This window comes from Humulus lupulus, chromosome 6 (assembly GCF_963169125.1).
Source record: "Humulus lupulus chromosome 6, drHumLupu1.1, whole genome shotgun sequence".
Lineage (NCBI taxonomy): Eukaryota > Viridiplantae > Streptophyta > Magnoliopsida > Rosales > Cannabaceae > Humulus > Humulus lupulus.
In genome coordinates, this window is record NC_084798.1 from 64,512,619 (window position 1) to 64,527,346 (window position 14,728).

A 14,728-nucleotide genomic window follows, 5' to 3' on the forward strand; every position below is an offset into this window, starting at 1 on the left:
GTTTCCTATTAAGTGCAAAGTTTGCTCTGGATATGGTCATTCCATGGTGGATTGTCGTAAGGAAATGAAAACCCAGTGGGTCAAGAAGGATGCTCCGTCTAAAGAAGAGTTAAAGGAGGGGAGGGATAAGGGCACTATTGAAGTTGAATGTGATATGCCTAAGGTTTCGGCTAACACTACTGATGTCGAGGGTCCAAATGACAGTAAAGATGAATGTGATAAGCCTAAGGTTTTGGCTATCACTACTGAAGCTGAGGGTCCAAATGATAGTAAAGCTAAATGGAAAACTCCAAAGAAAGTGGCTACTCTGTCCAAACAAGGGCTGGTCGAAGTAATTAGTTCTCTTTCTGCTAAGTTTCCTACTGGGCAGGGACAGAACCGGATGAATTATTTTGATGTGCTTCAAGAGCAGGTGAATGGTGAGAAAGGAGGTATCTTTGCTTCTACTTCTTCTTATGGATAATTACAATATTTTGAGCTGGAACTTGAGAGGATTGAATGGTTCAAATAAGCATTCAACAGTTATAGATATATGTAGTAGGAATAAAATAGAAGTGGGTGGTTTTTTAGAAACTAAAATGAAGGGGAATAAAGTCATGGAATTCATGGTGCATAAACTTCCAAACTGGGATTTCTATTCTAGTTCTGTTACTGAGGGCAGAATTTTGGTTATTTGGAGGAAGACTTTTGTGAGGGTTACTATTATAGAGGAAACTAATCAGTATGCTCATTGTATGGTTAAATTGGCTGGTCAGAGGCAAGCATTCTGTGCCACTTTTGTCTATGGGCTCAATACGATGGAGGGAAGGACGAGTTTATGGCAAGGGTTACTTAGGCTTTCGCTCCTTGTTAAAGCTTGGATTATATTAGGGGATTTTAATGCGATTTTTACTGGTATGGATAGGTCTAGAGGGAAACCAGTTTCTACAATGGAGTTGACTGACTCTATTCAGTGGCTTGTTAGGAATTAAGTTGAGACTCTTAAGAGTACCAGATCTTATTTTACTTGGACGAATAATCAAGAAGGTCCAGCTTGAATTTACTCTAAGATAGACCATGTGTTTACGAATGAGGAGTGGCTTGATATTTTTCCTAATTCTATAGCTGTGTTTCGGTGGGAAGTAGTTTCAGACCATTGTTCGTGTGTTATTTATACTATGGCAATGGAGAATATGGGTATCAAATTATTTCGATTCTATAACTTTTGGACAGATCATCAAGATTTCAAAGAGGTGGTTCTGAATAGTTGGAGGAAACCTATTAAAGGGACTGGTTTAAGGGCTATCTACTTGAACACTATGAGGCTGAAGCACAGATTAAAGAGGTTTAACAGGGACAATATTGGAGATATTGGTCTGATTATCAGAAGGCTAAGGTTGCTTACCAGGATGCTCAACTTCAAGCTCAATCTCATCCCCGAGACTATGGGTATCAAGAGTTAGTGAAGGCTGCTGCTGAAGCTTTTACTGTTCAGGAGCACATGTACCATAGTTTCTTGGCCCAAAGAAGTAAAATTACTTGGTTACGGAAGGGAGATATGAACACTTCGTATTTTCATGCTTGTTTGAAAAAGCGCAAAGCTAAAAATTGAATTGCAACCTATATCACTGAACAAGGTAGCTTGATAGATAATTTTCCTGATGTAGTCTCTCACTTTGTGGATCATTTTAGAAGCTATTTGGGAAGTCCGAGCTCAGCTACTGGTAAGATCGATTTACGTTGTATTGAGATGGGTACCAAGCTTTCGGTTGATCAACAACTTATTCCTTTGAAACCTTTTTCTCATAAGGAAATTCGAGATGCTCTTTTCAGTATTCCCATCACCAAATCCCCGGGTCATGATGGCTTTGGATCAGGTTTTTTCAAGGCGTTATGGCAGGATATTGGGGGTGAAGTTTGTACAGCAGTTGGTCATTGTTTTGAAACAGAGATATTTCTTTCTGAACTCCATGTTACAACTCTGTCTTTGGTCCCTAAAGTTGCTAATCCTTCTCGGGCTGTAGACTACAGACCAATAGCCTGTTGTTCTACATTATACAAGTGCATCTCTAAGCTTTTGTGTTCTCGTATGGCCTTAGTTCTTCCAGATCTCATTCAGCCGAACTAAGGAGCATTTATTTAGGGTAGATCCATTTCTCATAACATTATGATATTCCAAGATCTCATCAAGAATTATGGGAGGGCCTCTACATCACCTAGATGTGCTATTAAGATAGACTTAAGCAAAGCCTATGATACACTTCAGTGGCGGTTTCTTGAGAATATTTTAAAGGATTTTTGCTTTCCTATGAATTTTATAGGATGGATTATGGTTTGCTTGAAAAACACTACTTACCCTTTGCTTATGAATGGTAGAGCTCAAGGTAGTTTCAAGGGCGAGAAAGGGCTGCGTCAGGGTGATCCTATGTCTCCTCTTTTGTTTGTGCTTATCATGGAGTATCTTACTCGGAGCCTTCAACTAGCTGCTCACAATTCCACTTTTAGATTTCACCCCATGTGTAAAAGTCTTAAACTTCTTAATCTTTGCTTTGCTGATGATTTGATTTTATTCTGTAAGGGAACTCTTTCTGCTGTTAGAGTTTTCAAAGAGGTTCTTGAGGACTTTAGTGCTGCTACAGGACTTTCTATTAATGCTAGTAAATCACATATTTTTTTTGGAGAAGTTAATGCAGCAGATAGAAGGACTATAGCTCATGAGATTCAGCTCTCTGAAGGATCATTTCCGCTTAAGTATCTTGGGGTGCCTATGAAGCCAACTAAGTGGAAACATGAAGATTGTGACATTATTATTCAAAAAATCAGATTGAGGCTTCATTCTTGGACTAGTAGGCATCTATATTTTGTTGGTCGAATGCAACTCATTCACTCAGTATTATTTGGGCTTCGTAATTACTGGATGAGTATCTTTGTGCTTCCTCAGAGTATTATTAAGGAAGTGGAAAAACTCTTCCGTGGGTTTCTTTGGGGAATATCTGGAAGTAGAAGCAAGATTCATATTGCTTCTTGGCAGAAGGTTTGACTCCCTAAGGCCTATGGTGATCTCGGATTCAGAGATGGTGCTAGTTGGAATAGAGCTATTTTAGCTAAATACATTTGGGCCATCTCTGAGAAGCATGATATCCTTTGGGTCAAATGGGTTAATTCAATCTATTTGAAAGGCTCTAATTTCTGGAACTACAATTTAAATCCAGATTGCAGTTGGTATTGGAGGAAGTTGTGCCATATGAGGGGAAAATTCAGCTTGGCTGAGGTTCTAGCTGCTGGTATAACTGGGAGGTTTAAGGCTTCGAAGCTCTACAATAGTTCCTTAAATCAACAGTCGATGGGATATCATCAAGCAGTTTGGTGTAAACTTTTTATACCAAAGCATCAGTTTCTTCTTTGGCATGTGGTTAACTCTCATCTTCTCACAAGGGATAACATGCTCCGGTTTAACATTAAGATGGACTGTCTGTTATGTCCAGTGTGTGGTGATCAAAATGAGAGTCACACTCACCTTTTCTTTGAGTGCTGTATTTCTAAGAAGATTCTTGATTTAATCTTTGCTTGGATGGGATATAGAGCTTGGCCTGGTGAGTTCACTAGCTGGACAATTTGGATTGCAAGTAGTAGACCTGGAATTGTCTCTTCTGTTATAAATTTGATTTTGGCCGCAGTCATTTACTATATCTGGAGGAACCGAAACAGGTGTATTTTTTTATGGGTGTTCTTTAGCAGCTGATTGTATAGCTCGGGATATTATTAATATAGTGCAGTACAGATTTTTCATAGTTAAAAATAGGAAGCTTTCTCTTCAGGAACAACATTTTATAGGAAAACTTCAATGTAATTAGTTGGGGAGTTTAGTTGGTTCCTTTATTTGTTTGTACAGAATTAGTTGGTTGGTTTGTGGGTGAATTGCCCCTTCAGTTGTTTTTGGTTGCTTTGTTCAATGAAATTCATTTTCTTCTTGATAAAAAAAAGTATAATGCAAATATACAATATAATATAATAATCTAATATGTTTTTTTAATATACATATAAAGCATTAAAATTAAAAAATATACATACTCAAATAAGTTTTTTTTTTATTTTTTATTAAATATTAAAACCATAGTTCTTTTTTTCTTTTTCATTATTAATCTCATTTTTCTAAAACTACACAGATTCATTTGTTTTTTTTTAACACAAAAATATAACTACAATACCAAATATCACTCACGTACATATATATTAATAGTTCATAATTAATTAATCAATTTTCTAAAAATAATTAGCATTAAATAAACATATGTACACACACATTCACATATTTAATTAACATTAAATTAACATATACACACACATTCCTTGGAGTTGTTCTAACCAAGAACAAACATATATACATATATACATAAAACAAACATATAAATATATATATACATATATACATAAACAAACATAAACATATATACATATATATATATAAATAAACATATAAATATATATACATATATACATAAACTAACCCTTGGAGTTGTTCTACCGAGAGATTGGAGCTACACACACTTTGGGGGACCTGTTTATAGAGAGAGAACAACAAAAAAAATACAATTACAAAACGAGATATAGAGAAAAAAGTCTACAAATGTTAAAAAATTTGCCATTGGATTTACTAACCTTGAGAGAGAAGAGCTTCACCATCTGAGCTGAGCCATGGTGGGATTATGGCATGGGGTGGTCGGACATCAAACCAGAGAGAAGAGAGAAGAAGTTGAGAAAAAATTCTGAAAATGGGGAAGAAGGGCTCACGGCTGCACTAAAATCGCTATGACTTTTGCCGGCGCATTTCGTTGCGCCGGAAAAAATCTAAAAATGCGTCTGCAAAAGTCATTAATAAAACCCTAGGACAAAACGACGCCGTTTTAATTAGTCCGACTTTTACCGACGCAAAAGTCTAGCCACCTACTTTGTTGAAAACGTGCACAAATTTAAGATGCACGTTTTGACTTTTGCCAGCGTGGTAGGTGAAATGCTCCGACAAAAGTGTATGGTATTTTTTTTTAAAAAAAATTGATAGATCTTTGCCGGCGCAATTCGGGGTTGCGCCGGTAAAAGTCCTTGTTTTTGCCGGCGTGATTCACTAAATGCGTCGATAAAAGTATTTTTTGCCAACGCAATTCCAAATTGCCCCGGCAAAAGCCTTCTTTATTGTAGTGCCTTCGGGGATCGGAGGAACAGAGCACTACAAAGATGTTGAACGTAACACCGGTTCAGACAAAAGATACCTCTAGTCACAATCTAGATCAGAAAGGCGACACACTTGGGAAACTCGGTCGGCTGCCCCTCTTGAGTCCCAAAGGTACCCAATGAAAATTCTACGTGCGAGATGAAAAGAGCAAGTAAATTAGACTAGATATAAAAAAAATTACAGTCAAGGCAAAACAGAATAATTACTCACATCCAGGAGTCCATGCAAATGGTATCTTTGAGTGGCTGGTAACCCTAGCTGATCAGGAGAAACAAAGAAATAACGTTGCTTCCATATTTTATCACCAGACTTAATGTCGGGAATCAACAGCCCTTTATCCCCTCTACAAGTCAACTGATACCTACATTTATCTTGAGCATGATCATTTAAATAATAAGTTTCCAATAACTCAGCCACCCCTAAAGTAATGTTATGCCTCTGACATGTGACTTCAAGAGCCATCATCACCCTCCAAGTGGCATGGATGGATTAAAACAGAGTAATTATAGATAAAATGTCTACATTAATGTCCCAATTAAGTGGAGGTTACATATAAGGCACCTTACAATTGTTGAAGAGTTGTGAGGTCAACTAGGCGGCAATAAACTTTGAAATGTTTCTTTGTGGTAAAGGTGCGGTCCCCAAATCCTAATGGAAAGGTGCAAGGGACCACCTTGGGGGTGAGGTTAGCGCTGTGCGTATCTCTTGTGGTCCCCACGCCTTCCGGGAAATCTATTGATCGATTTCCTAAAGAGGCTTCTCAGGCTTTCCGACGAGACAACACAAAAATTTCTTCCTAAGTACTTCCTCGGGGGAATTTCCAAGAAGTTCTATCCTGGGAGCTCTTGGGTGTTGGTTTCTCCTTTCGAGCTCTCTCCTCGGGGAGGTTTCCAATGACTCTCAAAGACGGTTGACGTGGCATCACTTTCTGAGGAGTCCTCAGAAAGCATGAGGCTTTTGACCATGTGTCTAGGATTGCTGACGTGGGATTATCCCCAAGAAATACCTGAAACATATATGAAAAATAAATGTATGAACACGCTGAATTTTTTACGTAGTACAATAGTTAAAATCCACATAGTCCACAAGTCTGCATTATTCTCTTGGTTTAATTCCTTCTTATTAGCACTTCAGTGGTGTAATGCTGTTCGTTTACTTATTTCTTTCATTGAGTCTGATTGTAAAGTCGTAATAAATGGAATTAGGAAATACACTACTGATCTAACTGTGCTATATCTGATGTAACATTTTTCAATCATGTTGTTAGAGAGGCTAATACTATGATTAGCTCATTCTCTAGTACAAGTGGCTTTAGGGTTAAGGTGAACTTGGGTGGAATGGTTCAATTCCACCTTCTGTTTCTAATATGCTTCCTGTACTTAACGTTTAATCTTATAGAAGTTGCTGTTTTTTTTTTTATAATAAAGATATTTACGTATCTTCTATGCCAAATTTAGAATTCATATTGTTACTTAACCACTTGCAAGTGGCGACTTATATTAAAATTGATGTAAGATAATTAACAGAAAGATAATCATGTTATAAGTATGAATATGTTAGAAAAATAAAATACTAATCAATCTGCAGTTCACAAAACATGAGACAATAATCAAATGTCCACAATTTTTTTTATATTGGTGTTTATTCACGGATGAAAGCAAGGAATATTCTCTATTCTACTTTTTATAGCACAAAAGTAAGCAAATAAACACAACTTAACAACAAGTGCCCGCGAAACCTATAATCATAAAAATAATAATAACCCGTGATCGATCATTCCACCACCTTTGCCGGTTCTTGATCTCCTCAATGAAGATTTTGTACAAAACGACAATCATAACCACGATAAACATCACACAAAAACCTAATATTACCAATGCAAACACTACAGATCATCACCAATGATAATGAACTCACGGCACAATTAATAACATGCTGAGACATGCACAGTACTATTTCATCATCACTGGTATTATATGAAAGAAAACACGCCAGTTCTCACGGCACAGCCACAGCTCTGATCATCTATCTGGACAAAGAATTACGTGGCGACGAGAATAGACGGCGTGGAGAGAACATCCCCATGTACCTGGGCGAAGCTAAGCCGTCAATGGTGCGATATTCAGGCATGAGGAACCCTTCTCCGTCATGACTGTGACGATGGCGTGTACTACTACTACTCGTCTTGTGAGAGCGTCCATTGAAAGTCCCATACCTAACAAGTCTCCCAACCCATGACGATTTCTTACTCTTAGACCCATTGCTCTGATTGGTTCCACCGTTGTTCATTCTATCGCTCATGTACTCCTTCACCGCATGCAGCCCTTGCTCGAATACCTCCATCGGCGGCGACACCAGCGGGTTGCCCTCCACGCAGAGCTTCTGGAGCTTGCGGAGACAGCCGATGGAGTCCGGCAAGGTGGTGATCTTGTTGTAGCTGACGTCAAGCTCGACGAGCGAGAGGAGGAGGCCGACGGAGTACGGTAGGGTTTCCAAGCACTGAAAGTTCTGGCTGACGTTTAGGGTTTCAAGGTTGATTAGGTTTTCTAGGTCTTCTGGGAGTGAGCGGAGACAGTTCAGGCGGACGTCGAGGATGCGGAGGTCGGTGAGGTGGCTGAGGGAGTGGGGAAGGAAGACGAGCTTGTTGGAGTTGACTGAGAGCTTCTTCAGGTTTATCAACTCAAATCCGATGGTGTCCGGTAGCTTTCTCAGTTGGTTGAAGTTGGCATTCAGATCTTCTAGACTTCTGCGTGCGTGAATAAAATGGTAATTTACATTAAAATGACGTACGTTATACAACAATTACTATTATATATAGACATTGTTAAAATTCATGTATTGACGAATATGAGTGTGCAGTGTCCTAAATTAGTTACCGTTTAGAATATTAATATGCATCGTATACTAGAAATAAGGTATATAGATAGTGTTATACAAATTGTTTTCGTCTTTTGTAGTGAAAATTATTATTATAATCTTTAAAATATAAGAAACAGTTACTTAATAATTTGCACTTATTAGCTATTCTTTTACCATTTATATTACTCGTATAACGTCCTGGGCTCATCTTACATACTGAAACGTTATTAACGTGACAAAGCCTGAGTCAACATCAAGAATTGGCACCATTAAGGTAATATTTATATATATTATATTATATAAAAAAGGCATATATGAACATCTTTCAACATAAAGTATAATATAACGCCCAATAAAACTCTCAACATTTACAGAATATTATATTTTGTAGGGAAGAGTTAATCCACAGCCATAAATCTTATGGGCGAATAATGATTAGTACGGTGAGACTAACCCCACAAAAGTTTTTTCTTATTATTATTTTGAGAAAATCTCCACAAAAGTTTGACTAAAGATATACAAAGTTGTTAATTTCTTAAACCGTAGCACTGTTTTCTTATTGAAATTTATAAAAAAGAGCGGTTGGAAGGTCTTAGTCGGCCGCCACAAAGTGAGCCCCATTTCCTACTGCATGCGTAGGTGTTTGGTACCGGATTAAGTGAAGGCGAGAGTAAGAATTTAAAATACTTGGTTCAAATTTGTAAGGTTAAAAGAATAATTTTATGGCCTCACATATATTTTAAAAGTAAAATAAACTATTTTATTATCTTGATTTTAATATTAATTTTATCCTAATTCTCTCGCCACACTTTCCAAAATCATCCAAACTAAACTACTACTAAAAAGAAACAGCCAGTATATATTACACAACGCTTAACTGTTCCATTTCGCTATATCAATATCCCATTTATTCCCAATTCCCATCCACACTTTATTATCGCATAATAAGTCAAAGTTAGCAATTATGACACTAGGAGTAAAATTACAATATTATCCTTTATAATATGACTAGTTTGATACAAAATTTGAATGTGAAAACTTAAAAATATCCATCTACAAAGTTAAAAAGTTTTAAACTTCTAACAAATGCATGTCAGATATAACAAATATGGATTTGTCTATATTTGCATCATACATTAGTCAGAAATGTTGATATTTTACTCCAAATTGCTTTGAAATATTACATGCTGCGTACACACAAGATTTATATGTTGACGATTCACAATCAAGGGCATATGGATTTGAGATCTACAAATAATATCATTTAATAATATATAGTGGTGAATATTTCAAAGAAAAAGATAACTGTTTTGACCTTTTTATTAATTATAGGTTACGTGTTAATAATGATAATGATAATGAGATAATTAACAAGAGTACAAACCTGCAATTTTCAATAGGTTTGGGGAATGATTCAATAAGGTTCCCAGAAACGTTCAAAACCTTGAGCTTAGACAAACAACCAATGGAGTTTGGAAGTGATCTAAGTTGATTCGAGTGTACGTCCAACACTGCCACGTTTAATAATCTTGCAATTAACGACTCCGGTATGATCTGCAATTATTATTATTATTATAATACAAAAGTTGTGATAATTAGTTACTATAAAAACCCCTATTTTCTGGAGTAATTACAGTGACACCCTTAATTTAATGATAATCATATCATTATAATTTTTGTGGAGTTTGTCAAGTTATTATGAGTAAATAAAATTAATTTTGTTTAAAAAACTAGACTATATAACAACTAATAAATATTAACAAACAAAAAATGTTATGTTTTGTACAAGTGGATTGAGATAAGTGCTAAAATTAATGGCAACCATGACAAAGAAATGGGACTTGTATACGTTGAGTAAAGGGCATAAAAGTCAAGGAATCTTAATTTTGACAAAACAAAAAATAATTTATATAAAATGTGATTTTTCTTAGGTTGGTGTTTCACTCTTGCACATATGGTAAGAGAGTTTTTTATTTTTTACACTTTCATAAATTGTAACTCATTTTTATTTTGCATGACATATATGATAGTTATAATAAATTTTCCACCAATTTTTAAAAAAATTCAAATTTTAAACCGTCAGTTGTATACATATACGCGTGAAAAACATATTATTTAAACTTTTATTTCGATACAGTAAATTTATCGAAATTTTTTAAAAATTAAAAAAAATGCATTCTATAATTATCATGTACATTAATCTGAAAAAAAAATTGAGTTATAAATTTTTTAAATTACCAAAAACATACACACCTACAATCAGGGTAAAAGTAATGCCCCTGAATACGTATTTATAGTATGCCACGCAAGACGACAACGATAGGTAAATAAAATTTTGATACAGTGGATATTATATCTTAAAAAAGGCAACAAATAAAGCTAAATAATTAAAACCACATAAAATATATATAGTGAAAGCTTTTTTCTATTTATATAGTAAAAACAATCATAAAAGGAATCTCCTCCACCAAATCATTTTGATTTAAATAAGTCAACACAACAAAATGGGTAAGTTAATAAAATTGGAAAATTTTCAAAAGAAATAAAATTGGAAACAATATTGTAGAGAGAATGAGTTTAAAGAGAAAAAGGAAAAGAAACTTAGAAGGAATTATTGATAATCTGGAATCAATATTAAGGAAACCATATTGAACATCAGAAACATATATACACAGAACATATATATATATATAAATCAAAGATGAAGGACGCTACTATAGATTTTATTTGAAGGCACATGGTCAAACTTTATCTTTATATTTGTTTATATATCTACATCAATTTAATATTAATTTTCTTTATATGCAAACAACAAAGTAAACTGCCACGGCGCCATAACTAAAACAACGATCCTATTTCTATTCTTACTTCAGAAAAGGGAAAGAAAAAAATTTATTATTTCTTTCTCATGGAGTTGATTGAAAAGAGAATCCGAGAGTATAAATTTTTGAAGATGTAAAAATAAAAATAAAAAATCTAGCGTTTTAGACCAATCAATATTTGTTTAGAGGTAAAAATCATGATAAAGATTGTGAGAAACGAACGATATAGTACTATACACACCTGAAGATTATTGTTGGAGAGGTCAAGCTTACAAACGATTCCGAGATTGAGAGTGGGACTAGGGAGAGTCTCTAAAGACAAGCCACTCAAATCCACTATTTCAAATCTCTCTTCTTCTATGGAGTTTTTCTTCTCCTTCTTCATACTACTAAAACTACTTCTCCTATTGTTCCTCAAATCCATCTTCATTTGCACATGTTGCTTTTCATACATCATCTTCTAATAACCACAAAACCTGATCTTCCACTTTCCGAGCAAAAAAATTCTCTGCCCAGAAAACCAAAAGAAAAAAAGGACAGAAAATGAAAACAGAGAGAGGGAGTTTGTTGTGTGTAATTTTGTTTGTGAGAGAGAGAGAGAAAATGCCGTTAATATATATTTTTTCGGAAGAGAGAGAAAGATGAAAAATTGTACGGAAAGAAGAGTCGTGAGACAGTTGACACCTGGAAGTGACGTGGGTGTGGTGAAGTACAAGAGGCCGTATATAAGGTATGGGATCAGAGATTTGTCAAAAAAAAAAAGTACGGGATTAGAGCCTAAGAAATCCACGTCATCCACATGAGAAAGTCAACTGTTCCTCATTTTTTTTCTGTTTGAAACTCAGGCAGCTCGCGAATCTCGGTGGTGGCTGGCTGCTCTTTTTCTTCTATTTGTTTTGTCCTGTCCTATTTTATTGATTTTTTTTTTAAAATTGAACCCAATCCAAATTGCATTTCTTTCTCCAAATTAACATTTTATTTTATGACAGGTCGGTCCGTGATAAGTTGACGTTATAATATACAGTATATTTATACATTTATATTGGTTATAAGGACAGTTGTTGTATATTATTATTTCGTAGATAAAAAATATTTCTAACAATCATTGATTTCTATAAAGATGTTTTACTTGTCAAATCGGAAAGTTGGGGTAAAGAAAGTAAATGTAAATCGGAGTTTATGGGTTCGAGTAAGAAGAATAGGAAACTACTTCAATATGCATGTTGAACAAGAAAAAAAATCCCTCATGTTGACAAATAATAGTTAATACAGTATATAAATGGATTTGTTTCCTACTCGTAACTTCCTAAGTAGCTAAATAATCTAGTGGTTATGTTTTAGTTTTTTTTAAATAATAATAATAAAAATCTTCTCAAACGTGGTTATGTTAAAAAAAACATGTTAAATTTAGCATATAATAAAAGTTGAACTAAATTTGATACTTCAACAAATAAATATTAATTCATTTGTAAAAAATATAATACTCTCAATATTAATTATTAAATTATCATTAATAACTTATTACTATTTTTTATATATAGATCAATTTATATTTTAAAATGTTATTGTAAATAAGAAGATTGTTATGATAAAATTTTCCATAAAACTTTTAATACTTGTGAGTGGTTTAAGAAATCACTAGGGAATAATTTTCTTGTGTATATCACTACAACAAATATGGACTTTAGGGATGGCATATCGCTGTTAATAATTCGACGCTAATGTTGATTATTTAGCGGCGACAAAAAGGTCACCCATAATAATTAATATTAACGGCGACAGTTTCGCCCCTAATAAATTGAAAGTCATCCTTAATAATCAGGTCTCCTAGATCAAATTTCACCCCTAATAGTAAAAATGTCATCCTTAATAATATAATATTAGCAGCAACACTAATATTATTAGTTGCATCAAAAGTCGCGCACTAATGGTTTTATATAATTAAAAAAATAAAAAATATTTAAATAACTTTTTTATTCATAATATCAAAATTAAATATGCATAAACACCAAATTCCGACCCACGACCCTATTAAAACTCTATCCGACTCCCGACCGTATAAAGACCCTATCCCGACCCCTGACTCTTTAAGACCCTATCCCGACCCTATTGAAACTTTTCTAGACCCTAAAAAAGTCCTATCCCGACCCCTGACCTTAGAAGACCCAATCTCGACCCTATAAAGACCCTATCCCGACTCCCCTACCCGACTCTCGACCCTATAAGACCCTATCCCGACCCCGACCCTATTAAAACCTCATCTAGACCCTAAAAAAACCATATCATGACCCCCGACCTTAGAAAACCCAATCTCGACCCTATAAAACTATATCCCCTATTCTGACCCTATAAATCTAAAAAAAATTGGTCAGCATATCCCCTATACTAATGACCTAGCCATCTGTGAACAGTTAAAAAAAACAATTCAAACAACACACAATAAGTTTCTTCCTTATTTCTCCGCATCATACAAAAATTTCACAAAACATACTTCACTAATACATACAATGTCACAACCTTCCGTTATCACTGCAACACATAATATGTATCTCACAACCTACTTACTATGGATGAATATTTAGGATATTCAAACTCCTCTATGGCTCCAAAAATTACACCAATTTATTTTCCCTAAATAGAAAACGCAAAATCACTACAAGAAAAAGAGTTTTTAGAGGCGGAAATATTACCGACGGACTAAGTCCGCCGGTAATGTACAGTATATTAGCGGCGGAGTACTGGGTCCGCGCGCTAATAATGGGGAAATCAAAATAAAAAATTAATTTTTTTTATTAGCGGCGGACTTTCCCATTATTAGAGGCGGATTGTCCGCCGCTAATACAATGCCCGGGAACGGTTTCAAATTTATTACCGGCGGGGTTATGGTGATAGCGGCGGGACCCGCCAGTAATAGTATATTACCGGCAGGTTAATAGCAGCGGACCCGCCGGTGATAGTGCATTACCGGCGGATTAAATGCGGCGGGACCCGCCGGTGATGTTGTATTACTGGCGGAGACCCGCCGGTAATAATATTATATACAGCCTTCTTCTTGGCAGATCTCTGTTTGTTCTTCGTCTTCTAACATTTTTTGAGAGCCTTCTTCTTCTTCTTCTTCTTCTTCTTCTTCTTCTTCTTCTTCTTCAATGCTCCTCCGACGCATCAACACTCCTCCGTCCCAAAACTCCCTCTCTCTCACCGAACGGTGTATCCCCACCCCGGCACGCGCTCTCTCGCCGGTTTTCTGTCGCCGGCTTTCTCTCGCTCGGAAAACGTAGAGGTAAGAAGCTTATAGAATTTTACTGAAACATTTCTACGAAAACACATTAAAAGAGTTATAGTTTGAAGTTATATTGATTACTCTCTTTGCGTTATGTTGTTATTAAAGTAAGCTTTGGGTTTTATATTTTTCACTCATATTTTTTTCTTTCAAATCTTCTCTGTGTTGTTGTATGGTAATATAATTTTCTGTTGTGTGATGGCTGATTATTGATATTAACTATTTCTCATTTGTTTACTCTTGTTGTTTTGTCCATAATTCTTCTGTGATGACTGAAGTTGTGTAGTGCACCAAAATTTTTTTTTTTTAGATTATTTAAATTTTGTGCTTTATTTGATTTAAATGTTAAGTGTGATGAATTGTTTTATTTAAGTGTTGTTATTATATTTAATTGTTTATTTGATTTATTTGATGGTTTGTTATTTTATTTAATTGTTAGAAATGTTTTGGTTAATTAATTTAATAAGTGATTAAATGTGTAACATGTTATCTTACTATTAGTGTTACATTTTATTTAAGTGTGACAAATGAGGTATTTATGTGAGCTATGGTGGAATG

The 14,728-nt window shown here is 35.0% G+C and overlaps 2 protein-coding genes across 2 annotated transcripts; one reads left to right on the forward strand and one right to left on the reverse strand.

The window, feature by feature from the left end:
* The first annotated feature begins 1,157 nt into the window (after positions 1-1,157).
* On the forward strand, positions 1,158-3,721 carry LOC133785161 (uncharacterized). Its single transcript, XM_062224417.1, has 4 exons — positions 1,158-1,437; positions 1,617-2,066; positions 2,301-3,013; positions 3,113-3,721. The coding sequence occupies exons 1-4, from the start codon at positions 1,158-1,160 to the stop codon at positions 3,719-3,721; spliced, it is 2,052 nt and encodes a 683-aa protein (XP_062080401.1).
* Positions 3,722-6,791: 3,070 nt separating this feature from the next.
* Positions 6,792-11,469, reverse strand: LOC133782228 (plant intracellular Ras-group-related LRR protein 6). The gene is made up of 3 exons (XM_062221465.1): positions 11,132-11,469; positions 9,453-9,622; positions 6,792-7,955 (listed from the first exon to the last, which is right to left on the reverse strand). Exons 1-3 carry the CDS (start codon positions 11,345-11,347, stop codon positions 7,235-7,237), a joined length of 1,107 nt encoding a protein of 368 aa, XP_062077449.1. The 5' UTR covers positions 11,348-11,469; the 3' UTR covers positions 6,792-7,234.
* Between the last annotated feature and the right edge of the window lie 3,259 nt (positions 11,470-14,728).